Genomic DNA, 25413 nt, shown 5'->3' with positions numbered 1-25413 from the left:
CATGGGACTTCGTGATCCCGAGATAGGTTGGCTTCGCTCCGCTTGTCTTTGATTTCGCGTCATCATGACTCGCCTTCGTCCCTCCATCCTCAGTTTCACTCTGTCCTGAAGTTGGCTAATCGTCTTCGGGTTTTCTCCTTCAACTCCATTTCTGCATTCCTATCTTCGCTCTTCAAGCTTCACCGTGCGAGAGCGATTCACAGCTTCGCTGATGGTTGGCGTGCCAACGCGTGGCCGAGGGCTACAGCGAGTCTGTGCCTGAGAGATACGAGCGACGCAGCATGTGTTAGCACCAGAGAGGGGAAAGGATTCAGGATGAGGGGAGACCGGGGAAGAACACGCCAGATGATAGGAGGAATCTTAGTATTCTGGTTTTCGTTCACATATGTTCTCTTCTCTCTCAACTCTTCATTAATATGTATATAGGCCTTTGGCCACCGGTGTGAATGACACAGGCGCAGCTGTGTGTGACATATGGTTCATGCCCACTCACGCGCACCAAGCCGCACGCTGACGCGTCAGACCCAGTTGCTCCTCCTTGACTCAGGCTTAGACTGGACCCTGGCATCCGTGACGCTTCTAGGTTCCATGCTTCCCTCTTGGTTGGTGGCAGACTAAGGTTCGGCTTCACTAGCGACGCTGACATCCCCTCCCTGACGAAGACCTACTTGTCCCCAAGCAGGAGCGCGAGGAAATCTTTGCCTTAGAGCTTCACTGTCTTCCCAGGTTGCCAGTGATCTTGGGAGATTGGACCATTGCACCAACACCTAGGGTACGACGTCGTGGTCGGTGGTTTGAATGCGCTGCTGGAGGATCTTTAGTGGAACTTGCAGGCTGTCGAGAGTATGGGGAAGATCAGCGATGGAGTGAGATGTTGGCACCGCCGTCTTAAGCTAGGACACATGGAAGATAGGATGAATAGCTGAACTCTTCGGAAGCTTGAGCTTGTATGCAACATCGCCCACATGTCCGATAACCTAAAACGGGCCAAAGAATTTGAAAGCTAGCTTTTGATTAGCACGCGGAGCCAAAGACGTTTGGACATAAGGCTGCAATTTGAGGTAGACCCGGTCGCCAACTGTAAACTACCATTCGGAGCGAGACTTGTCAGCTTGTGTCTTGATGCGCTTCTGAGCCCTTATAAAGTGCTGCTGAATAAGTGTGTTCATCAAAGACTTTTCCTTCATCCAATCATCAAGGTGAACTAAGGAGACTGAACTTTCAGCCGATATCCCAAAGTGTTGAGGGTGATGACCATAAAGCACAAAAAAGGGTGAATGGCACAGTGAAGAATGCCATGAGTTGTTGTACCATACTCAGCCAAAAATATCCAATCAAGCCACTTAGCTGGACAAGAACTGACAAAGCAGCGCAAGAATGTTTCCAGGCATTGATTGATGCGCTCTGTTTGGCCATCGGTTTCAGGATGGTAAGCTGACGACATCTAGAGAGTGACTCTGGCCAAATGAAATAGCTCTTGCCATAGCTGACTGGTGAAGATCTTGTCTCGGTCGGACACAATTGACAATGGAAGACCATGAAGATGATACACATTGGTGATAAACGTCTTGGCCATAGTAAGAGCAGTAAATGGATGAGCCATTGGAATGAAGTGTGTATACTTGGAAAATGATCCACAATCACCAGGATACAATTCTTCCCGCCCGACAGTGGAAGGCCCTCCACAAAGTCCATTGAAATGCTTTGCTAAGCCATACTGGGAACTAGTAAAGGTTGAAGTAGACCAGGGTACTTGGCACGATTGGGCTTGGCTTGCTAACAAGTAGGACAGGCAGTCACAAACTAATGAACCGATGATTTTAGACCCGTCCACGCAAAGAGCTGTCTGATTCATCTATAAGTGGCTGGGAATCCCGAGTGACCACCCACAGGCGAAGAATGGAAAGCCTTGATAATTTTTTGTTGGAGAATGGCATCTGGACCAACCCAAATACGACCCTTGTATCAAAGGAGCCCTTGGTGCATAGAGAAGTTAGGTTCAGATTTTGCCGAGATGAAGCAGTCTTCTCAATGGAACTGAGGCGGGCGTCCTAGCGAAGCTCAGAGTCGATGATCCTCTGCTCGACCGCTACGTCGGCCTCCCGAAAGCGCTTGTCTAGGACTTCATCCGCTTCACTGAATCGCCGCTTGAGGAGATCCGTCTTCTCGACGATTTGCTTCTGGGTGATGTCTTGCGCGGTGGTGAGTTTTTGGAACTCTGCCAATAGTAGCTAGATATCAGGATTCATGGCACCATGATGTCTGGTGGAACGAGTATAGTGGAATCGAATCGGTGGCTTTGGTGGTGGCGGCGGTGGTGGCGGTGGTGATGGATCTAGGTCGCGTGCTCTCGGCTCAAATCGCGGCACTGGGGATTTACAGGAAATCAATCGCACTACAATAGCTCACTGTGGCGCGACGAAATCAACCAACCACGGTAATTTGCGAGTAGAGAAGGGAACACGAAGGAGAATCGGAAGGCTCTGATACCAATTGTTAGCACCAGAGAGGGGAAAGGATTCGGGATGAGGGGAGACAGGGGAAGAACACACCAGATGACAGAGGAGGAATCTTAGTATTCTGATTTTCGTTCACAAATGTTCTCTTCTCTCTCTCAGCTCTTCGTTAATATGTATACAGGCCTTCGGCCACCGGCGTGAACAACATAGGCACAGCTGTGTGTGACATTCGGTTCACGCCCACTCACACGCACCAAGCCACATGCTGACGCGTCGGACCTGGTTGCTCCTCCTAGGCTCAGACTCGGACTGGACCTTGGCTTCCGTGACGCTTCTAGGTTCCACGCTTCCCTCTTGGTTGGTGGCAGACTAAGGTTTGGCTTCACTAGCGACGCTGATAGCATGCTGCGATTTTGTGTCCAGGAACATGATTCGTAGATAGGTCACTGATCTACGGGCCCGTTGATGTTGAACCCCACAGGTAGTGAGTGTGCAGAAGCAGCGACCAAAGATACTGGTCTCTCAAGCGTGCACCAGGCAGAACACCAGGGACCATCATTCCTTGTGTCACGAAGTGCTATGTACTAGCTATGACGGGTCCCTGTCCCCGAGACTTTCCTTTTGTCCCTTCTTCTCAGATTGGGCATCCACTCCTTCCTTGAATCCTACAGTGGCTTGTTTTCTGTATAGGCCGTTGCCCAGGAGGAAGAACAGGTGCTTCAGTGGTCGCGCTCATTGGCCTTGGAGAAGAAGGGTAGAGATGGCAACGGGGCTCCGATCCCCGATCCCCGACGAGGATTTCATCCATTAAAGACGAAAATGGGGTGTTTTTTTTATTTTCGCGGGGGACTTAACGGGCCAAAATTCATCCCCAGCTCCCCGACCCCGTTACCCATCGGGCTCCGGTTATACAAGTGCTGCTGTTGCGCTGGCCAAAAGAAGCCCAATAGAAAAGGATTGCCCAACACAAAGACAAATATATATAATGAGATATCTAACCCTAGCACATTCCATTCAGCCGCCGCTAGTGGTCCTCTCCCTCCTCCGCTCATGAATCGCACCTCTCCTGCTCTCCAGCCGTGACTTCGCGACCCTGCTCCCTCTCCGCCCTCTCTGCTCGTGAGTCATGACCGCTCCTCCATCGCTGCTCGCTACCAAGAGGTCAATCAAGGCCCCCATAGAGCTTCCAATCTCCATGGGCGACAGCCAGTGAAGCACCTCTTCATCCTCTAGTCAGATCACACTCCCCTCCACTCCACTCTCATTGAGCCCAAATGCCCAATCCACCGTGTGCAGCTCCGCCGACCAAACCCTAGCTCTGATCCGTGGCGTGCAACATGATGGATGAGCACGTGGAGGAGATCCTCCTCTGCATTCCACCGGACGACCCCACGCGCCTCCTCTGCGCCGTGCTTGTCTGCAAGCGCTGGCGCCGCATGGTCTCTGACCCTAGATTCCACCGCCGATTCCGTGAGTTCCACCGCACACCCCCGATGCTTGGCTTCCTCCGCAATCATGGGTGAGCATCGACCTTCGTGTGATCGTGTCCACCTCCTCCTTCCGCGCGCCCCCTGCCGATCGCGTCAACAGCCGCGCGATCGATGCGCGCCATGGCCGCATCCTCCTCCAGAGCTAGGGCCCTTCGGATCAGAAGCCCTGGGAGGATGCCTTCCATGTCTGGGACCCAATCATGGGCGAACAGAGGAAACTGCCCATGCTTCTGCTGGGGCCTGTCTACCCTTGGTCCTAGAATGCCACCGAGCTCTGCTCCGCAGCCACCAAAGGCTGTGAACACCTCGATTGCCACCACAGACCCTTCCTGGTTGTCTTTGTGGGCAGCGGCAATGGCGTGGAAACATCCGCGGTGTGTGCCCATGTCTACTCATCGGAGTCTAATTCGTGGAGCTGGCATATCTCTGCTCCTCACTGTTATACTCCAGAGATCATCTAGAGTAGAATCTAGTCGTGTGGTTCTTTGTATTTGGGATGAACAAGTAGAAAACCTAATGAACCGTACTATAGAGTGATAAAGAGAGGAGACTGGATGGGAGTGTATAGACCATCGGAGGGCACCGTCGAGGAGGATCTAGCCATCTCGTTCGGTCGGTGACGTTCTGCACACGGGCAGCGATGGTCGGAGAAGAGTTGGTGAAGTTCGGCGATGCAGTAGCGGTGTAGTCAGGCCGACGGTGATGACGGTGGCGTCTTCCCATCGCTGGCTATGCACCCTTATTAGATCGGACTTAGGGTTTGTTGGTGGGGCAGAGTGGCTCACAGTGAACCTCGTACTTTGAGCCACCGGCCCCTATCACTTTATATAGCGCAGTGCGATGGGGGCCCACCAACCATGTAGGGTTGGGCGCCCCCGATTAGGGCGCGTGACCAAGGCCCAATAGGCCGTTGGGCTTATTGGTTGGGAGATCATTCCAACATTCTCCTCCTTGATCTCACACTATTACTTTTATCTTTAAACTTTAAACTTCAATCATTTTCTCCTTACTCATTTCTTCACAGATGATGCATAGAGCATGTTTCATCATCACGGTCAATCACCGATAGATTTAACAGCTACAATGCACGTCTCTGATCTGAAATAGATACTTTAACTTTTGGGCCCTTTATAGTCCAGGAATCATAGGTTTTCCCTTAAACCCATGCCGGCTATATGTTCTCTGAACATGTTGGGTGGTAAGCCTTTTGTGAGCGTATCCGTGGGCATCTTTTCGGTACTTATATGCTCAAGACTTATCATTTGATCCCGGACTCTATCCTTCATGACATAATACTTTATGTCAATGTGTTTGGCAGCACCACTTGACCTATTGTTGTGAGCATACTGTATTGATGGATTATTATCGTAGTATAACTTCAGTGGTCTATTGATGTCGTCAACCACTTTCAAACTAGATATGAACTTCTTTAGCCAGTTCACCTGCCCCATTGCCTTATAATATGCTACAAACTCGGCATACATTGTGGACGATGTAGTGACGGTTTGTTTTGAGCTTTTCCATTAAATAGCTCCCCCTGCGAGAGTGAATACATATCCAGACGTGGATTTTCTATCATCTCCCGCATAATCAGAATCTGAGTACCCCACCAATTGGAGAGATTCTGATCTTCTATACATCAACATGAGGCCTTTTGTACCTTGCAAATATCGCAAGACTTTCTTTACCAATTTTCAGTGTTCCATTCCTGGATTACTCTGAAATCTGCCAAGTAACCCGATAACAAAAGCTAAGTCACGACGCGTACATACTTGAGCATACTATAAGCTTTCGACAGCTAAAGCATATGGAACCGCTTTCATTTGATCGAGCTCGTACTGGTTCCTAGGGCATTGAAAATCCCCATATCTATCATCCTTGACTATAGGAGCAGGTGAGGGACTACATTTGTGCATACTAAATTTCTTTAAAATCTTTTCAATGTATGCCTTTTGTGATAGTCCTAATACCCCTTTACTTCTATCTCGGTGAATCTCGATCCCTAGAATGAATGAAGCTTCACCAAGATCTTTCATATCAAACTTTGAGGACAAAAACTTCTTTGTCTCCTGCAGCAGACTCACATCACTACTAGCAAGTAGAATGTCATCCACATACAGAACGAGGAAAATAAATCTCCCATTCTTAAACTTTGCATAAATGCAATTGTCCTCAACATTCTCTTTAAACCCAAAATTCTTTATTGTTCTGTCAAACTTCAAGTTCCACTGTCTTGAAGCTTGCTTCAATCCATAAATGGATTTCTTTAGGCGGCATCCCATTCATTCTTTTCCTTCCATGACAAAACCTTTTGGTTGTGCCATGTAGACATTTTCCTCTAAGTCTCCATTAAGAAATACCGTCTTTACATCCATCTAATGTAATTCTAGATCGTAATGTGCCACTAATGCCATTATGATTCTGAAGGAATCTTTACATGAGACTAGAGAAAAGGTCTCATTGTAATCAATCCCCTCTCTTTGTGTAAAACCTTTCACCACAAGTCGCGCTTTAAACTTTCTATATTTCCTCTAGAGTCATATTTTGTTTTGTAGACCCATTTGCAGCCTACTGTTTTGGCTCATTTAGGAATTTGTTCTAAATCCCAAACACCATTTGAACTCATAGATTCCATTTCATCTTTCATAGCTTTCAACCACTTTGATGAGTGTTCGCTTCTCATGGCTTCTTCATATGAGGTGGGATCACCCTCCATATGAAACTCTTTAGTATTATAGATTTCATAATCATCAAAAATAGCTAATCTTCTAACTCTTTGAGACCTTCTAAGGGCCTCCACATTTGGCACATTTTCTATTTGAGGCTGTTGTTGCTCCCCTCATGTGTGGCAATAGGTTCTGTAGGATTCTGAACCATGGGTTCCTCATCCTCATTCGTTGTTGCCATAGGAGGAATAACAGCAGGTGCTGGCACCACAACATCTTGCGTTGTAGGTGTAGCAACAGCAGGTAGCTTGAAAAATAGCTCCTGAACCATCGAAGTGGGTGCATACACCCGTTTCTCCTCAAGATCAATTTCTTGAGCTACCATGCTCCCCCTCATCATTTTATCCTCTAGGAAGATAGCGTGTCTCATTTCCACAAACTTTGTATGTCTATCTGGACAGTAGAAATGAAAACCTTTTGACTTTTCTGGGTAGCCAATGAAATGACAACTTACTATTTTTGGGATCTAACTTCCCAATGTTTGGGTTAAATACTTTAGCCTCAGCAGGACTCTCCCACACTCATAAGTGTTTTAGTGAGGGTACTCTTCCTGTCCACAATTTATATGGTGTTTTGGGCACCGACTTACTTGGTACTCTATTGAGAATATGAATGGCGGTTTTTAATGCCTCCATCCATAGGCTCAACAGTAAGGTGGAGTAACTAATCATACTACGCACCATATCCATCAGGGTACGGTTACGCCTTTCAGCTACTCCATTCTGCTGAGGTTCGCCCGGTGTTGAATACTGGGTGACTATACCATTCTCCTATAAGAACCTTGTAAAAGGTTCAGGAACTTGTCCATATGGGGTATGCTGACCATAGTACTCCCCCCCACGGTCAGACCTGACTATCTTAATCTTTAAATCATGCTGATTTTCAACTTCTGCCTTAAATATTTTGAATTTATCCAACGCTTCTGTTCTTTCTTTAATTGGATAAATGTAGCTAAAACGAGAGTAATCGTCTATGAATGTTATGAATGAATCATAACCATCCACACTTTTCACAGGAAAAGGACCACATATGTCTGTGTGAATTATCTCTAAAATTCCCGTGCTTCGTTTGGCATCCTTTTTAATTTTCTTTACATACTTTCCTTTAATATATTCTATACATTGCTCTAAGTCAGAGAACTCTAGTGGAGGAAGAATTTCATTCTTAACTAGTTTCTTTATTCTCCCCCTCGAAATATGGCCTAAACGACAGTGCCATAATTTCGACGACACATTAGGAGTTCTCTTTCGTTTTCTGTTTGCATTGTTCGATGAGGATACATTCTCATTCACATCACATACAGAATTCACATTTTCACGAAGTGATAACAAATAAAGCTCGTCTTGTCAGAAGGCAAGACCAATACATCTATTATTAAACAATATCTGACATTTGCCATTTTCAAAATGGCAATCATAACCATCATGGTCCAACTTTGAAACACTAATCAAGTTTCTTTGCAAAGAAGGTACATAAAGAACATCTCTAAGAAAAAGTATGAAGTCATCAGCAAGCTCCAGCAGAAGATCACCAACGGCCTCAACATCTGCTTGTACTCCATTTGCGACTTTAATGAAACTTTCGCTTCTTTGCAAAGTTCTCATCGAATGGAATCCCTGTAAAGAATTAGTAACATAAATAGTTGCACCTGAATCAATCCACCAAGTAGATTTTGAAAACTTGACATACAAGGATTCATTTACAAACATAATAATGTTCTCACCTTTCTTTTTCATAACCAACTTTAGGAAATCAGGATAATCTTTCTTGTAATGTCCCATCTTCTTGCAGTGGAGACATTGATCTTTATCCACTGGGAATTGCTTGTTCTGAGACTGTTGCATGGGATCCTTTCTAGGTGACTTGGAGGAAGAGCTATTATTATAGTTCTTTTTCTTATTATCTTTTAGGTAGTTGATAGTACCACCCTGTGAAACTTTTATTCTTTCCTCCTCCTACACACACATGGCTATGAGCTTTTCTAGATCTCATTTCTTAGGCTGTATGTTGTAATTAACAACAAAAGTGTCAAATTCTTTAGGCAAAGAAGCAAAAATCAAATAAATAAGAAACTCATCCTTGAGTGCCAAATCCATTGGTTTGAGCTTAGATGTCAAATTGCTCATTCTCAGTATGTGCTCTCTAATGCCACTGCTGCCACCAGAGTACCTTTCTGTCACCAGCTGCTTGATCAGCTGGGTTGCATGTCTTTGAAGAGCCAGTGAACTGACTCTTTATTCTTTCTAGGTACTCTGTGACCGTGTCACAGTCTGGAATTAAGCCCACTATTGCAGGCTCAATTGTATTCTTTATCACAGCCAAACATTTCTTATTGGCTGTGACCCACTTTCTATGTTCGAGGTCAAAAGACATCTTTACGGGAGCAAAGTCCCTCTCTCTGTTCTACCATGCAGCATTAGTCTCATCAGTCTTCCTCACCGGTGCCTCAGGTTTTTTGGGACACGATGTGGTGACTACCCAGTCAACCTCAGCCAAAATGAAGGCCAAGTCGATCTTTTTCTTTCATTCAATGTAGTTATCCCCTTTGAGAGTTGGGATATCTTTGATATAAGCCATCAAGGAGTATCCTCCTGAAAACACAATTTCTCTTTAAAATGATAACATAATATAATAACAACAATTGCATGCTTTAGTTTCAACTATGGTCAAAATTAAAACATACAATTTATTCTTGTACATTAATTCTACATCACCGTTGGGCAAAAATAGAATTAATGTATGACAAAAAACCATAATAACATCATAATATTGCCATTAATCAACGTTGGTCAGAATAATAATAATATTATAATAATATGATAACATGTCTATTTTTCAAAATTAAATTCTCCTGTTGGTTCGAATTTAATAATGAAAACAACAACTTTAAATACGCAGCGGAAACTTTGAATAAAATTTTCATGATAATATTTTCCAGAAGCAACTTTACTATTTACTGAACAAAAAAATATTATTGGATAAATTTTGTATAGAAATTATCATCAAATTCAATTCAAATTCATCAAATATGAATCAAATCAGTTTCTGGAAAAGGAAAAAACTAAATAAAATTTTTACTGTGCACATGCATTTCGGCCCGAAGGCCTCGGCAACGTAGCCCAGCGCAGCCCAGCAAGGAGCATGGCCCAGCTCGCGCGCCACTTCTCCCCGTGCCCAGGCCGTAACCTGGGCCTGGGCCGGGAAAGAGGCCCAGCTAGCCGTGGCACCGCCCCGCCTCTATCAGCGCCGTCCATCCAGATCGGACGGACGAGCGCGCGCTGCGGGGAAACAAAACCCCATCCGGCCGCGGGTTCCCTAAACCCTAGGTCATTCATTCCCTCCCCTTCTCTCTCATCGTGCAGCGCACTTCTGAGAACCAGCCGCAGCAGCAGCCGTCCTCGGTGGCCGAGGGAGAAGAAGAGGGGCTCCGCCCCGCGCCCTCTCACCGGCGTGCGTGCTCGCCCGAGGCTGAGGACGCCACCATCGAGGGGCCGCATGGTGGTGCCCTGTTGCCATGACCGCACGTGCGAGGTGCAGTGCGGCTCGTTGCTCTGTCCCGCGCGCCGTTCGGGAGCGACGCCGCGGTCTCCTTTCCACGCGGTGGCGATGCCGCCGGCGGTGAGGAAAGCCCAGGTAGGCTCCCTATCTTTAGGGTTAGGGTTTGGTTCTATTGGATCCGAATCGAATTCGAACTCCACTTTTTCTTTTCATTCGTTTTTCTTTGCTTTTTATTCGGAAACCCTAGATCTACACCCTAGGCTGACGAACTGCTAGGGTTAGGGTTCTTTGTTGAAACCGTGTCCACTTTTCCCGTACCCGATCTAGGGTTAGGGTTCGATTTGCTTTTCTTTCCCCGATCCAGATCTACGAACTAGACAGGCGTCTGATACCATTGTTATACTACAGAGATCATCTAGAGTAGAATCTAGTCGGGTGGTTCTTTGTATTTGGGATGAACAAGTGAAAAACCTAATGAACCGTACTACAGAGTGATAGAGAGAGGAGAGTGGATGGGAGTGTACAGACCATTGGAGGGCGCCGTCGAGGAGGATCCGACCATCTCGTTCGGTCGGTGACGTTCTGCGCACGGGCAGCGATGGTCGGAGAAACTCCAGAGATCATCTAGAGTAGAATCTAGTCGGGTGGTTCTTTATATTTGGGATGAACAAGTAGAAAACCTAATGAACCGTACTACAGAGTGATAGAGAGAGGAGAGTGGATGGGAGTGTACAGACCATCGGAGGGCGCCGTCGAGGAGGATCCGGCCATCTCGTTTGGTCGGTGACGTTCTGCGCACGGGCAGCGATGGTCGGAGAAGAGTTGGTGAAGTCCGGCGACGTAGTAGCGGTGCAGTCAGGCCGACGGTGATGACGGTGGCGTCTTCTCGTCGCTGGCTGCGCACCCTTACTAGATCGGACTTAGGGTTTGTTGGTGGGGTGGAGTGGCTCACGGTGAACCTCGTACTATGAGCCGCCGGCCCCCACCACTTTATATAGCGCAGTGCGACGGGGCCCACCAACCATGTAGGGTTGGGCGCCCCCGATCAGGGCGCGTGACCAAGGCCCAATAGGCCGTTGGGCTTATTGGTTGGGAGATCATTCCAACACTCACTTCTGTGATGAGATCCGATTGGAGCCAAGTGCCCTTGCCGAGAATGCGCTCTACTTTCGGTGTATGGATAGTGTCCTCAAGTATGATTTGGCCAAACGGGAACTATCTTTGATTGTCCTACCAGAAAAATGCTTCTTTTGGGGACGCGCTCCGCTCATGGCTACCGAGGACGGTGGACTTGGACTTGCCTACATACGTTCAGGTAGATTGTACCTGTGGTCGAGGAAGGCTGGCCCGAGCGATGGTGCAGGATGGGCAAGCAAAGTCATTAAGCTTACGGCATTGCTTCCTGCTCATGGCGACACACTTGTTCCGATGGTTCTGACTGGCTTTGCACATGGCCCTGATGTTTTTTTTGTGACGACAAGTGTGGGGATTTTCATTATTGATCTGAATTCCATCCGTGTCACAAAGGTGTGCGAAGAAAGTTGCTACGATGAAAGTTTCCCCTGCGTGAGCTTCTGCACTCCAGGTAACTAGAATAGAAGAGTAAGAGACTTATGCATCATGCCTGTCTTTAACATGGATATATAACGTCACTTATTTTGTGACCGACTAGTATTCAGATTGGGCATTATTATTTCATTTTGTGTCATGAAGTTTTGGATGATGGTATTTGTGCTCAAGCAAAATGAGTTCATGAAAGTGGGATATCACAATTACATTTAAGGCTGTGATGCTTCTACTGTCCTGTGTAACAACCTTATTTTTATGAACCAGATTCATGAACCAGATTCATGAAATTGGCTAGACATGCATAGGAGCTTTCATTGTCTTCTATTTGTCTTGAAAAATGATTTAGATTGGCCATTAAGGTATCCAACAGGGAAGAAACCAAAAAGACATAATCTGCACAACCTTCTGCACATCCAGATATCAACCTCCTACATATCCTTAACACCTATGCATTCTTTGGCTGTGATTTATTGTCAAAGTAACTTAACAATATAATACATGGATGATGATTTTATACTTACAAAGATAGGGGTTTCTCAAGAGTTATGAATCCAGCCGTTGATGATTAGTTCGCAATCTTTATCTCTTTGTTTTATGTGGTTATTTGTCTATTTGGTTACCCAGCAACTTGTTGCTTTCGTGGCTGGTTAGTAACAGAATGTTCACCAATGGAAATTGACCAGCTGATGTTATTTTTAAAACTATGCATTTCTGCAGCATTGGGAGCAGCCTCTGCCGAGGGATCAAGAACAGGCACCTCAAATGCCTGATAAACATAAGGTTCTCCATTTTGAAGGCTTGTCGGTCAAGGTTAAAGGGATGATCGTTGTGGTTAATAGTTTATTTTGAAGGTGGGACAACTCTTTAGCATGAGTAAGATTAGTGATGGTCTTAGCTTGTTGGCCTTTAGGGGTTCTTCATTTTGTGCAAGGGATCACATCTCTTGTGTCTGTTATCTTGATCGTCACTGTGAAGTTTGCTTGGGACCCTGTATTATTCTACTCTATGTGTACTCTTGAACATTAGCTTTAATGAAACCCTTGAATGGTTGAATGCGAATGGTATCTTTGTTCAAGAAAATGAGCATTTGAATTTAAATACACCACAATTCCATATGTGCCATATTATTCTTGCCCAGTTTTAGCTGGATTCATTACTTTGTTATCTTGTGGTTTGAACATGAGAACTGAGGATGTATAAGTAGAACTGGGGAAGAAATTAAGTATGCACGACTCCTTTTGCGCCATCTTGATCAGGGAGCGTTAGATTTTCCTAATTTTAGTTTTGGTTCATTGTCTTGTGGCTTGAGCCTGGAAATTGAGGAGGAAAGTAGAGTTGACGTATTTTTGCACCATCTTAAGCATGGGGAGCTAAATACTCAGGCTGGTTAATCATTCGGCAAGTACGAATCGTTTAAAACCATTTGGAACCCGTGTGGAGTAATTTTGCATGAATGAATACAATTCATACAAGTATCTTTTAAATTTTCTATAGTGGGACAAAGTCTTAGCTAGTTAATTGGAAAGCGTGAAGTCACTCCTTTGCAAAGGACGTAGTTTGCGACAAAGATAAATTATTAGTTAAAATTTGTTAGTCAACTTCGGGGCTGCGCTGTCCGAGGTTAAATCCCCAACACAAACTATTTCCTTCTTGCTAAAAAAACAATTTTAACATAGTACCGGGTCAAACTATTTTGAGTTCGACCAAATTTATATAAAAAAGTAGCAATATTTATGTTATAAATTAAATGCCATTAGATTTGTCGTGGTATGTTTCCATAACATACCGATATGGTGTCAAAAATTTTGATATTCTATAAACTCAATCAAAATTTAGATAGTTTAGCCAAAGACGAAATTTGAATAGTATTCTTCTGAGGATAGAGGTAGCTAGTAAAGTGCCATGCTTGGCGAATATTCTCATTGCCACGGTTTCGTCATCCCACATGCCCACTTTTATTTTGGGCTTCTCATCCTCCTTTCAAAGAATAGACCAGAAGTGCGTCTAGCAAATAGCCTCAAAATAACTTGTAAATAACAATATTACATCTTTATGTCAAAGATTAACGTTATTTCTGGTCAACCATACATGTAGAAAAATTGCACTTGCTAGCACGCGAAATTAGGATTGCAATTCTTGGCAGTTGGTCGACTGGGCCACATCCCAAAACAACGTTTCACAAAATAACTTCCAATAATTTGAGACTAGACTTCTAGGAGATGATGCCTGGTAATAGAAGGTGGGAGTAAACCTATAGGAGATGATGACAAATGTCACAGTTTTATTAGGGGAGTTTGAATCTCAGATTTGAGATTGTTTAACGAGAAGTGAGATTTTCATTTTTTTTTTGGGGGGGGGGGGGGGGGGGGGGTTGAAGGGCTGAAGGAGTAGAGTATGAACTTGGTTTTTATAATGGTTAGATTATTAAAATAAAAAAGACAAAAAAGAAGAAAAGAAAGGAGAAATATAAACTTGCTGAGCTGGTTGGCCTTTGACAAAGGTGGGTAGTGATGACTAGTGGGCTGTCCTCATCTTCAGACTGGTTACTAAATGCCGTGGGCCTGTGGCTTTTGATGGTGGTCTGTGTTTGAATTAGGCTCATGGGCCGTATTATTCCAAAGCTAACTTTCGAGCACGGTGGTTTACTCTTTTTTTTTTCCTTTCCCTGACCATTTCCTTCCTCTGTGTTTGCCAACAGATTGAAACTGAAGTGCTCAGTCTTGAGTTTTTTCAGGAACAGATCTGTTCACAATTGCAAGTACTGAAGTTTTCAAAAGGCCGAGGAACTGACCCATTTGTTTTAGTTTAATCGAATGCCCATCCCTACATCCGCAAGAACGAGAGGACTCCAAGGAGAGATTCGAGGGACTTCTCATTTTGGGCTTGTTGTTTTTTCCCGTTCTCAAATTAATGGCACCCTGTTCCACGTGTCATAGACTTATTTTCATGCTAACTTTGTCAAAACTATGGCTTTGATTTCGTGTGCCGCATTTTTTTTGTGGCAGCCGTAGTTTAGCGAAGGTTGAACGAAGCAAGTTGTGGTCACCAACCTGGCTGGAAGCAGTAACACGTACGGCAGCTGCCGGTCCAATTTGAACCACTAGTCCAAACAACTCTCTCTCTCTCTCTCACACACACAGTCTCTTTCTTCCTTCGTTGCTACTTAACCTGTGCTTGTCTGCTTGCCTTGTACCGGTCATCAAAGACCAGCCGCCCAACCCCAGCATGGCGCAGTGGCAGTGCTTCCTCAGCTTCGCCTCTCCGCCGCGGCGTCCCTGGGCGCGATCCTCCGGGTGAACAAGCTTCGTCGTCCACCGCGCGCGGACGACGGCTCCGCCGCCGCTTCGCCTCCTTGGATGAGCTGCTGGAGCCGGGTGCCCCCGTCGTGGCTGCTGGCGTTCAGAGCCACGGCCGCCGTCGTGCTCGCCGCAGTGCTGGCGTGGGACTTGCGGACCTACGACCCCAGCATCATGCTGTACTACACCGAGTGCGTGCACTCGTTCTCTACCTCGAATAGACCCTTGCAGATATAGCAAGTACAGTTCAGTAGTAACAACAGCATTGGCGTCCGTTCTTCTTCCCATGAGCCGTTTTGCAGATGGACACTGCTGCTAGAGATCGCCTACTTCGCGGTACGTGTCATCAACGGGTTCATAGCACGAGCACGCACATGCACGTCGGCACGTGTTAAGTTTCCGGCCGGCCGGCCGGCCTTGAATTGATGCTCCGAGTGAAACGTGTGTAGGCTGCCACGCTGTGCTCCGCGTACGGATGCCGGATGATGTACTGCTACTCGTCACGAGACCGCGCGGAGGATCCCGAGAGCAACGACGACAGATTGCTCGGCCCCAGCTGTGGCGGTGGCGACGAGCCGAACCCAAGCGGTGATGCTTGGGAGGGAGCTGGGCGACTGGGACTCCAGCTGATGCAAATTGGCTACCAGGTCCAGCTTCTTGCTCTGCTACTTGGCATATCAGTTGGTGCTCCTATCTATCACGTTTGCTGCAGAACCAAGCGTGTGACATCATTAACATACGTGCCTGTTTCTTCACAGAAACAAAGTGTTTGTCATTAAGCAATCTGACCGTTCGTCCCTGTTGCAGGTCAGTGCCGGCGCGGTTGTCCTGACGGATGCGGTCTTCTGGGGCCTGATAGTACCATTCACGTTGTCAGCACATTTCAGTCTCAATGCAGTGAGTGGTTCTCATCACTAATCGTTGAGATTAGTAGCTATTAAATGAAAAAAGTACAGATTTTATCTCTGCAAAACATTACTCCTGAACTTGCTCTTCCTGGTACTAGTAGTAACAGCTCTGCAAGCATTTGCTGATATTCCGACCGCTTCAACAAAATTACCTGCGTAAATGTGACACCTTGGGTCGATCGTTTCAGGTGATGGGCTGCATACACTCTCTCAACCTTGTGTTCCTACTGACAGAGACTGCACTAAACACCTTGGTACGTGAAGATGGGATGGAACAGTCTTTCGTTACTGTTTGCAAAGCCATGTGGATTTGTCGTGACTCTACTTCTCTGTTTCTCTAGCCCTTCCCTTGGTTCAGAATCGCATACTTCATTCTCTGGACGTGCCTGTACGTGATCATCCAGTGGATCGCCCATGTCTGTGGTATGACATGGTGAGATGTGACTCTCAGTGCTTCTATTGATTGTTTGCTATACAAATCGAGGCTAACCACCAGTTACATATCTATGCGCATTTGTGCAGGTGGCCTTACCCTTTCCTCCGTCCTGAATCATCCTTGGCACCACTGTGGTACGGCGCCACATCAATCAGTTTTCCTGAATACACATTTTCGACATTTGTGTTTGTTTTCATTGCGAATTTGCGATAATCAGAAATCTGCATGCAGGTATTTGGCCATGGCATCGCTTCATTTCCCATGCTACCTCGTTTACTGGCTGATTGTTAAGGCAAAGAGCAGCTGCTTGATCCACATGCAGGTTGCAAATAGGTGCTCACAGGTCTAACAGATCCACCATGCACCCGAGAAGAACTGAGAAACTGGACCTGGGGGCAACCACATACAAGTAGAATCCTCACGATGTCTTTATTCATCGAGGAGTTTAGTTTTATGTTTGAACAATTGGAATCCTCACGATGCGGCAACACGGATTCCCATTTCTGGTAGTGTTAGTGCACAATGTGCAGACTGTGAAGGATTTATTTGCAGACGCAGGATGTAATGCAAGATGGAGATTCAGATTGAAATTGGGAAGCATGAGAGTATGTATCCTTAGTATCTCCTTTCGGTCTTTAGGCCCAGGTTGTAGCCTCCTGGGCTCTTGGGCCTAGACCGGCCTCTTCAACTCTACTTATTTCGCTATGGAAAAATCCATTTTATACCAATCTTGAAGAAGTATCGCCTGAGTCAGGTTTTCTACTCGAACGCTAAGATCAGATAAACTATATCCTTGAACTCTAAAAACCATTTAAATTACCTCACTTTCCCAGTTAGAAATAGTTTCAATGTGGCTTTATCTTTTTAAATGAAAAGAATTCGGTAAACAACGAATAAGGTTTTACACCACAAAAAAATATTTTTAACCTTCTAAAAATTCCAAGAAAAGTTCTAAAGATAGATTAGAACATGATAAATTCAAATAAAATAATTATAGATCATGAAAATATCTCTAGAAACTTTCAAAATTTAGATTTATCTTTAGGAATAAAGATAACCTGATTTTTTTTTGAAAAATTCCTAAACTACTCTAATCGACATCTAACCGCATTTTAAAAAGTTTCCACATAAAAACACGAGATGCAACCAACATGAGTGCATTTGACATTAATGTATGTTGCAATCGTTCTTGTTTCATGTCATATTTTTGTTCTAGAAAGGTTTTCAAATGTCTTAAGATGTTGAGATGAATGTTTAGGAATTTTTCAAAAATTTCTTTATATTTTCCCCCTTTTCTAGACCTAAATCTAATTTTTAAGAGCTTCTAGATGTATTATTATGAGCTCTAGATATTTTATTTCGATTTCTCGTGTCACGATCCATCTCTAGGAGATTGCTCGATGTTTTTAGAAGTTTAGAGATATTTTTCATGGTTCAAAAATGTATTAGGTGTTTACTAATTTTTTAGTTATAAGAAAAGGAGGAAACCGCTTTAAAAAATCGTATGGAGTGGCCTAATCCTCGACGTGTGCGTCTATACATGTTACACACGAATTCTTCTTTCCATTTTTTCTTATTCCCTCACCGAGTCATCATCTCTAACTGCCCTGTCGCCGCCTAGGCCACCGACGACTTCATCATCCACCTTGTGTCGCTACTGCCGCAACCCTGCCCTTCACTAAAGTTGCTTTCGATCGCCCTCACCACTGACCCCGCCCACGAGTTGTCCTCCACCACTAAGCCATCAGCACCGCCGCTGCCACCGCATCTCACACCGCCATCGCCATTGGGCTGACCACCACCCTCGAGCAACCCTTTAGGGCTGGAGGACATTGAAGATTGCCCCAAAACCTAAACCCTATCCCTAAGCCCACCTATTCCACTACTACTGTGCCACACCGTTCCATCAGATGTTCCACAGAAACGCTTAGAAGTTTTTCATATCCAAAAGTTCCAGACTGCTCAGAAAAAGCTTTGAAACAAGAAGAGAAAAAATATTCAAAATCGATCAAATGAGATCCAAAAGTTGTGAATTTTGCACGCCTGTCGACAAAATACGGCCAACAGTCTACCGAGGAGTATGCCCACGGTAGTAGATGAATTGGTGAAGGTGCGCGTGATGGGAACTAGATGGTGACACAAAACACAAGAGACAACGATTAGGCAGGTTTGGGCCGTCAGCTTGACGTAATACCCTACGTCCTGTGTCTTTGGTGGATTGTATTATGAGATGAGATGAAATCGAGGGGGTCCCTACCCGCCTTATATAGCATGGGGGGTAGGGTTACAGGTCAGTTGAATCTATCCTGATCGGTTTACATGATAAGTATTGCAAAGATTACGATATCTAGCATATCCAAACAGATTTTCCTTCATGGTCAAGGATCTTCACGTAGTCCTACGGCGCACGCCGACCTGTGCCGTGCCCCACATGGCATAGTATTATGGGTCTAGCCTCTCCTAGCAGCTCGGCCCATGTGAGGCCCTATGGGTACCGGGGGTCATACCCTCATAGCTAGTCCCCGAGCACCTTGTATCCGCTGAGCAACACCATTTTGAGCTTGTCCGAGCTGTGCAACATGCTGCCAACCATCGGGAGCAGGCTTTTGACCAGTTTAACTGGGAGCCGAGCTATTGAAAGAAGCCTACGAGCAGCTGTACACGCGTCCAAGCAGTTGTACATGCATCCAAGCAGTTGAAACCGTTGTCTGAGCAGTCCTACTGGGAGCCAAATCGGGACTTGCTCAAAGTTGAAGTTTGTTAGAAGGATGTAAGGAGTTCAAGTGAAATTTTTTGAAGTCTTCACCTTAGGTGAAGTGTACCCACTTAGGTTTCAGACGACGAAGTTGGACACTTAGCATCCCTGACTTAGTCAGCATAGAGGAACTTAGTCCCTCGTGTGCACAGTAGATGCTTAGCATCCATGCCTTCAAAGGGTGGCTCTTAGAGCTGAATAGAGAGCTTATGACTTAGTCGCTTAGGAAAGCAAGGGTCCCAGAAATAAGCACATTCACCACTAGGTGAAGTGTGCTCACTTAGTCCCCGAGCCTGATAGTAGGTGAAGTATTCACGTGGTGCCAGGGTAAAAAACAATAGTCTTTAGGTGCCAACCTAGCCCTCAGCTTAGCTGGAAACCAGTCCCCAGCTTAACTGAGAAAAAGCAACATCAAAAATAGTTCAGTTATCGTGAGATGACATGTACACACATTGTCCCCGAGACTGCTAGAAAATTGAGAAGAAATCTTAAAACAAGATCAGAGAAAAAATCTTTCCAAAAATTCCCAAATAGTTCCGCGAAACGGTGCTTAGCACTTAAGTCCGCTTGGCGGCCCACGTATGACATGACTTCAGTTGTGGATCCACTAGGCCCATTTAGCGGCCTAGTGGTGCACGAAGAATTCAGGGATGGACGCGGCACAGTAGGCACGGTTTCCCAAAAACCCTAGAAGGCAAAGGGTCAGGGGTCGAACCGTTATAAATCTGCCGTGACTCTAGGGCGCACACTCCCCACTTCTCCGTTGACTCATTGTCTTCCTTGCGCTCACAATCACTCACACACACACATCTCCCAATCTACAACCGCTCCACCGCTAGGGCAGATCCAAACACCAAGCAACCTCCGCTCCTAGATCTATGCAATGGCGCCAAAGAGAAGTCGCGGGAGTTTGAAGAAGGCGGCCCGTGGGATCCACCGAGATGAGGAGTGGGTGCGGTCCATCAGCAGTGAGGCAGTGCTGAATAGCCTGGTGGTGCATGGCATGCTACCTGATAGGGTGACGGCGAGGTGGCATCCGGCGGCCGGTGAGGACTTCCCTACACGTCGCACCGATGAGCTGGTAGTGTTCGAGGGTTACTTCTTCCGTGGATTGGGTGTTCTGATTCATCCTTTTCTCCATGAACTAATTGCCTATTACGACATTAGCCTTTGCAAATGTAGGCCCTCCATCTTACATGTCGCTACTTTCATCAATCTTTGTGAATCGTACCTTGGGTTCCGTCCCCATTTCAATCTGTTCCACCACTTTTTCTGTCTCAAAGTCAAGGAAGGGTCTGGTTCCTAAGTGGTCGGGGGAGCTTATCTGCCACTGTGGGATGGGATGGTGAGCCAGTACATCTCCATTCCCCTGAACACAAACATGAAGAATTGGGCTTCAAGGTGGTTCTATATTAGGTAGGTGGAGCCATATGTGGCATGCAACATTGATTAGATTCTAGTGAGTAACTCTTAGTGGTCGGAGAGGCCTAGTTTGAATGGCATGGAGCAGGTGAGGGAGCTCCTGGGTTTGATAAAACCGCAAGTGGCTCGATGGAGTCATTGTGGCAACAAACTTCACCTTCCAGCGGATCCAGCCCTATAAAGAGAGGGCACACCCTAGATTTGAGTTCTAGGGTGATACTGATGGGACCCACGAGGTGCCTAAGGAGATTGACCGGGATGAAGTCAAGTGCCGGATCACGTTGTTGTTCAATCTCATGGGTCGGTTGTCCATGATCAATAGAGGGCCTTTAGCATTGAAAATCTGCCGCCAGCGGTAAGAGTCTTCTTGTGGTGATTACTTGTTCTTTTTTGTTGTGCAATGTATTCATTTGTGTTTTTGAAGATTCATGGGTAGGATCGGGCGGTGTACTTCTCAGCGGTGCCATCGAAGGAGTGGCTGAGGAACGTAGATGCCTGGTCGAGCAATCCCCAAGATCAGACCATCTTAGATGCTAACGAAGAGGGGTTGGAGTAGCATAGAGCCACAGATGAAGATGAGCGGTCATCGTATGCCCACGAGAAGCTCCAAGGGAAACAACCAGCTGAAGAAGAGTCGTATCGAAAAAGGAGGAAAACGACGGGGTCCTCTCGTGGTAAGGAGGGGCTAGTTAGCATTGGTGGTTCTGCCTAGCCCTGGAGGCGGTAGATGGTTCTATCAAATTCATCTGATGATGACAGATCAGTAGTTCCATCCCCGAGCGCCGAGATGCCTCCACCGGCTATGTCGGCCAGTGCAGAGACACGGGAGAGACGGCGAACATGTGAAGCCATGGCGACAGTCCCTGAGACTGGTCAGGCAACCTCCGCAACGACGGCTAGGATAGCCACCGCAGTCCCTGAGAATACATGGGTGATGCCGGTGGTTGTGGCCGAGGCCACCAGCCAAAGAAGCGCAAAGACGCCAGCTGGCTCTAGAACAGGACAGGGTGGCTCCAGACGGGCACATCGGTTCAGAACCATGTGGTGAGAGTCCCAATTGTAAGTTTCCCATTTTTTGTTTTTACAATATTCCCTTAACATGAAGTCTTTGTGTGACGAGCTATTTCATTGTCACAGCACAGAGTCAGCTGAGGACCCACATCAACCAGCCACTGATGACGAGCAGCGCACAACGGTGTGGGAGGATGCTGACACCGAGCAGGTTCAAGCAAGAGCAGACTCGATCGCCCCTACCATAGAGCAGTCGCCTGTCGTAGACCCTATTGGCCCCACCATGGAGGAGCCACTGGCTGCTGGGCCAACATCGCTTGGAGGTGGGGCGCATGATGAAGGTGATCCGGTGGATATGCTAGGCTATGAAGAAATGTGGGCCAAGGTGGGGACGTCATCTGATCCTACCAAAGTAGGGACAAAGACTGCGGCGAATGTGCCAAGTAGCGGTGCATAGGATTCGCCCGTGGTTGCTGAACAAGCAACGCCCGCGGTGGCGCTGTTGAGAAGAATAGGGCTTGGACGCCCCGTCCAAGCATAGCAGTGATCAAGGAAGTCCCCTCTAACGACAGCTACTGTAGAGGTTGAAGAAATTGTCTGGGAGCCCGCTCAGCCACCTCAGGTCCTTCACATGGTTATCCGATGTGGCGATGAGTTTGACATGCTGGAGGAGGGGGAAGCGAGCGCAGAGATGAAGAGGTTGAAGGATGATCTATTAGCCATGATTGGCCAAATTGAGGTTAGCCTAAAGTGGTCTTGTGTTATATCCCTTGTGAAATGCAGTCATTGAAGATATGCTCTTGCAAAATGTGATGAAGGTGTCCGAGCAGCGCTGGTGGCAATTGGAAGAAATGTCCTCGATGCTTGAGAAGGATAAAGAACTGCAGGCATCAGTGGATGACCTCTAGGCACGCCTAACCTAAGAATGCCACCATAGGGAGGATTTGGAAGTGAAGGTCCTGGCATTGGAGAAGAATCGCCAGCTGATGGAGGTGGAGAACCAGTTGCTGGCCGGGCAGCTTAGCCATAGTACCGACCAGCAGAAAGGTATGACCTTGGATCTTGCTCTATTGATGCTCAGCATTGTAAAGTATCCTCCTATTGTGCATGGTCCTAGAGATGGAGCTCAGCCTTTCTCATGAGGCCATCGGCCAACTCCTTAATGGAAAGGAGGAAGTGGAGGAAAAAGCTGACAAGGTCACCATAGACCTTGAATGTAAGTACATCTTTTGTTGGATCCATTCTTGTGGCATTAGTAGCATGCTTAGCATACTACTGTTGGTGTGTTGCAGAGTACTGGTATTAGGCGTAGGCATAGTTCAAGGCCTTTGGAGACCAGGTGAAGGCCCGCGATGATAATCTGGAGGTGGTGATAGCAGGGATCAAACCCGTGGTCGACTACGTCGGTTTCACGCCACTCAAAGGGTCAACGATGCTGCCCGGCGACTTGCCACCTCGAACGATCATGGATCTATGCCAGATGGTGTGGACACACTTCAAGGAGTTCACCCACAGTGCTGCCTAGGGAGCCATCGTCCATGCGCTAGCGGTGCTACGGTCACATTATCCTTTGATAAAACCCAAAGTGATAATGACCGGCTTTGCCCGAGGGACGAACACATAGAAGATCATGAAGCTAGAAGATGAGGTAGAGGAAGTGGTGGTGAGGCTTGCCAGAGACATCGACCTACCAAAAAAGGCGAGGGACAAGACAATGCCCAGTAGATTAGGAAAAAACTTATGCTGGAATGCTGTGTAAAGGTGCTTAGCAGCTTTTGGTGAACACTTAGTGTTATCATGAAGTTTGTGTTTATATTTAATATAAACCATCTGGTCAGTTAGTTTGTAGCTCAGTCTCCAGTCCTAGTGTAACACCTCTGGTGTTTTAAACCCTAAAAGATGCTATGTCATCATATGCATTGCACATCATTTTTGTGTTAGTGAAAACTTTGATATCCATTCACTAAAACAAGTTTATTTTTATGATTATATGTGTTGATTTGTATGGGATGAATCAAGTTTATAACCTTAGTGTTAAATTGGAATTCCAAAAACCCTAATTTCCAGCACATAATGCAACCCTGGAAAAACCTAATTCAAAATCTAAGCACATTTTGGGGTTGAGCTTATAAGGAAAAGTGTAGAGCTTGTCAATGTGTACAAAGTTAGTTTTTAGAGTTTTCAAAGTTGTTTTATAAATTTTGAAGTAATTTGAAAAGGGATAAATTCTTAAAGTGTCCCCTTTTGATTTTAAACTTACATTTTAAAATGTAGACATAATTTGAGTATGGTTGTTAAAGAAAAGTTGTAGAACTTTGAATTTGGAACAACTTTTATTTTTGGAGATTTTTGAGTTACCATACAAATTTGAGAGTAATTTGAGAAATGAAGAGAGTGGCAATTTGGTAAATAGTGGAACAGTGCAAGCAGGTAGACACCTCACCGTCGGTGAGCTTTCACTGGCTTCTACGTGCGCCCGCAGGTGCCACTTCTAGCTTCGACATGTCTGCGCTGCCATGGCATGTCAAGCGCACCGCTCACCGCCTCTCTTCGCTCACCTATTAAGTCTAGAGCGCCCTCTAGTCGCTCTTCCTCCTTTCCTCTGTTTTTCCCGCCAGCGCCGCCTTGCTCCATTGAGCTCGCGCCAGAGCCATCTCGCCCTCCCATTCTCAGCCGAGCATGTCACCATGATCGCCAATTTTCTTTATACTTTCTTTTTATGCAATCTCTGTTTGTTCTAAATATGAGAGCTCTAATGGAGGAAGAATATCATTTTTAACTATTCTTTCTATTCTTCCCCTCAAAATATGGCCTAAATGATAGTGCCATAATTTCGGACAACGCATCGTGAGCTTTTTTTGTTTTCTGTTTAATCCATAGACGATGAACATTCACATTGTCGCACGCAATGTTCCCATCATCGCATCAACATTCACATCATCACGTAGTGATAACAATAAAGCTATTTGTAAGATAGCAAGACCAACGCATGTATCATTAAATGTTATCTTACATTTGCCATTTCTAAAATGGCAATCATAACCACATTGTCCAAACATGACCATACTAATCAAGTTCCTCTGTAACGAGGGGAATATAAAGAACTCTCTAAGTATGAGTTGGAAAACCGTTAGCTAGCTCTAGAGAAAGATCGCCAAGGGCTTCAACTTCTGCTTAGACTCATTGCGATTTAACGTGTCTTTCGCTTCTTTGCGTAGTCCTCGTCGAACGAAATCCCTATAAAGAATTAGCAACATGAACAGTTGCACCTGAGTCAATCCACCAAGTAGATTGCGAACATGTACATACAAGGATTCAATTTATGAACGTAATAATGTTCTCACCTTTCTTTGCAATTGATCATCTTTAGGTAATCGGGATAATCTTTCTTTAAATGTCCTCATCTTCTTGCAGTGGGACATTGATCTTTCTCTACTGTGAACTTGTTTTGCTGAGGCTGATGCAGCATGGGGACCATTTCCCTTGACTTGAGGAAAAATTAGCATTAGTATTCTTTTCTGTTACTTTCAGATAATTGATAGTGCCACCATTGGCAGCTTCATTTCTCCTCCTCTTACACACACATAGCATGAGCCTCTCTATATCCCATTTTTTGGGCTATAGTTATAGTTGACAACAAAAAGTGTCAAACTCTTTTGGAACGGGAGCAAAACTAGATGGATAAGGAACTCATCCTTGAGAGCCGTATCCATTAGTTTTAGCTTGGATGCCAAATGGCTCAATCCTTAGTTTGTGCTCTCTTATGTCACCATTGCCTGAGTATCTCTATGTCACCAGCTGCTTTATCAGCTGGATAGCATATGTCTTTTAAGAGCCAGTGAA

General features: G+C 45.7%; 1 protein-coding gene and 1 pseudogene across 1 annotated transcript; both read left to right on the top strand.

Annotated features, from left to right (window-relative positions):
- The first annotated feature begins 3796 nt into the window (after nt 1-3796).
- On the top strand, nt 3797-12512 carry LOC136452070 (uncharacterized; annotated as a pseudogene).
- Nucleotides 12513-14949: 2437 nt separating this feature from the next.
- LOC136452069 (uncharacterized) lies at nt 14950-16990 on the top strand. Its single transcript, XM_066452711.1, has 8 exons — nt 14950-15229; nt 15341-15374; nt 15488-15685; nt 15846-15935; nt 16135-16200; nt 16288-16379; nt 16469-16516; nt 16614-16990. Exons 1-8 carry the CDS (start codon nt 15099-15101, stop codon nt 16729-16731), a joined length of 777 nt encoding a protein of 258 aa, XP_066308808.1. The 5' UTR covers nt 14950-15098; the 3' UTR covers nt 16732-16990.
- The last annotated feature ends 8423 nt before the right edge of the window (nt 16991-25413 follow it).

Source organism: Miscanthus floridulus, chromosome 5, assembly GCF_019320115.1.
Source record: "Miscanthus floridulus cultivar M001 chromosome 5, ASM1932011v1, whole genome shotgun sequence".
Lineage (NCBI taxonomy): Eukaryota > Viridiplantae > Streptophyta > Magnoliopsida > Poales > Poaceae > Miscanthus > Miscanthus floridulus.
Note: the sequence above shows the minus strand (reverse complement) of the source record. Positions and strands in the feature narration are given on the sequence as shown.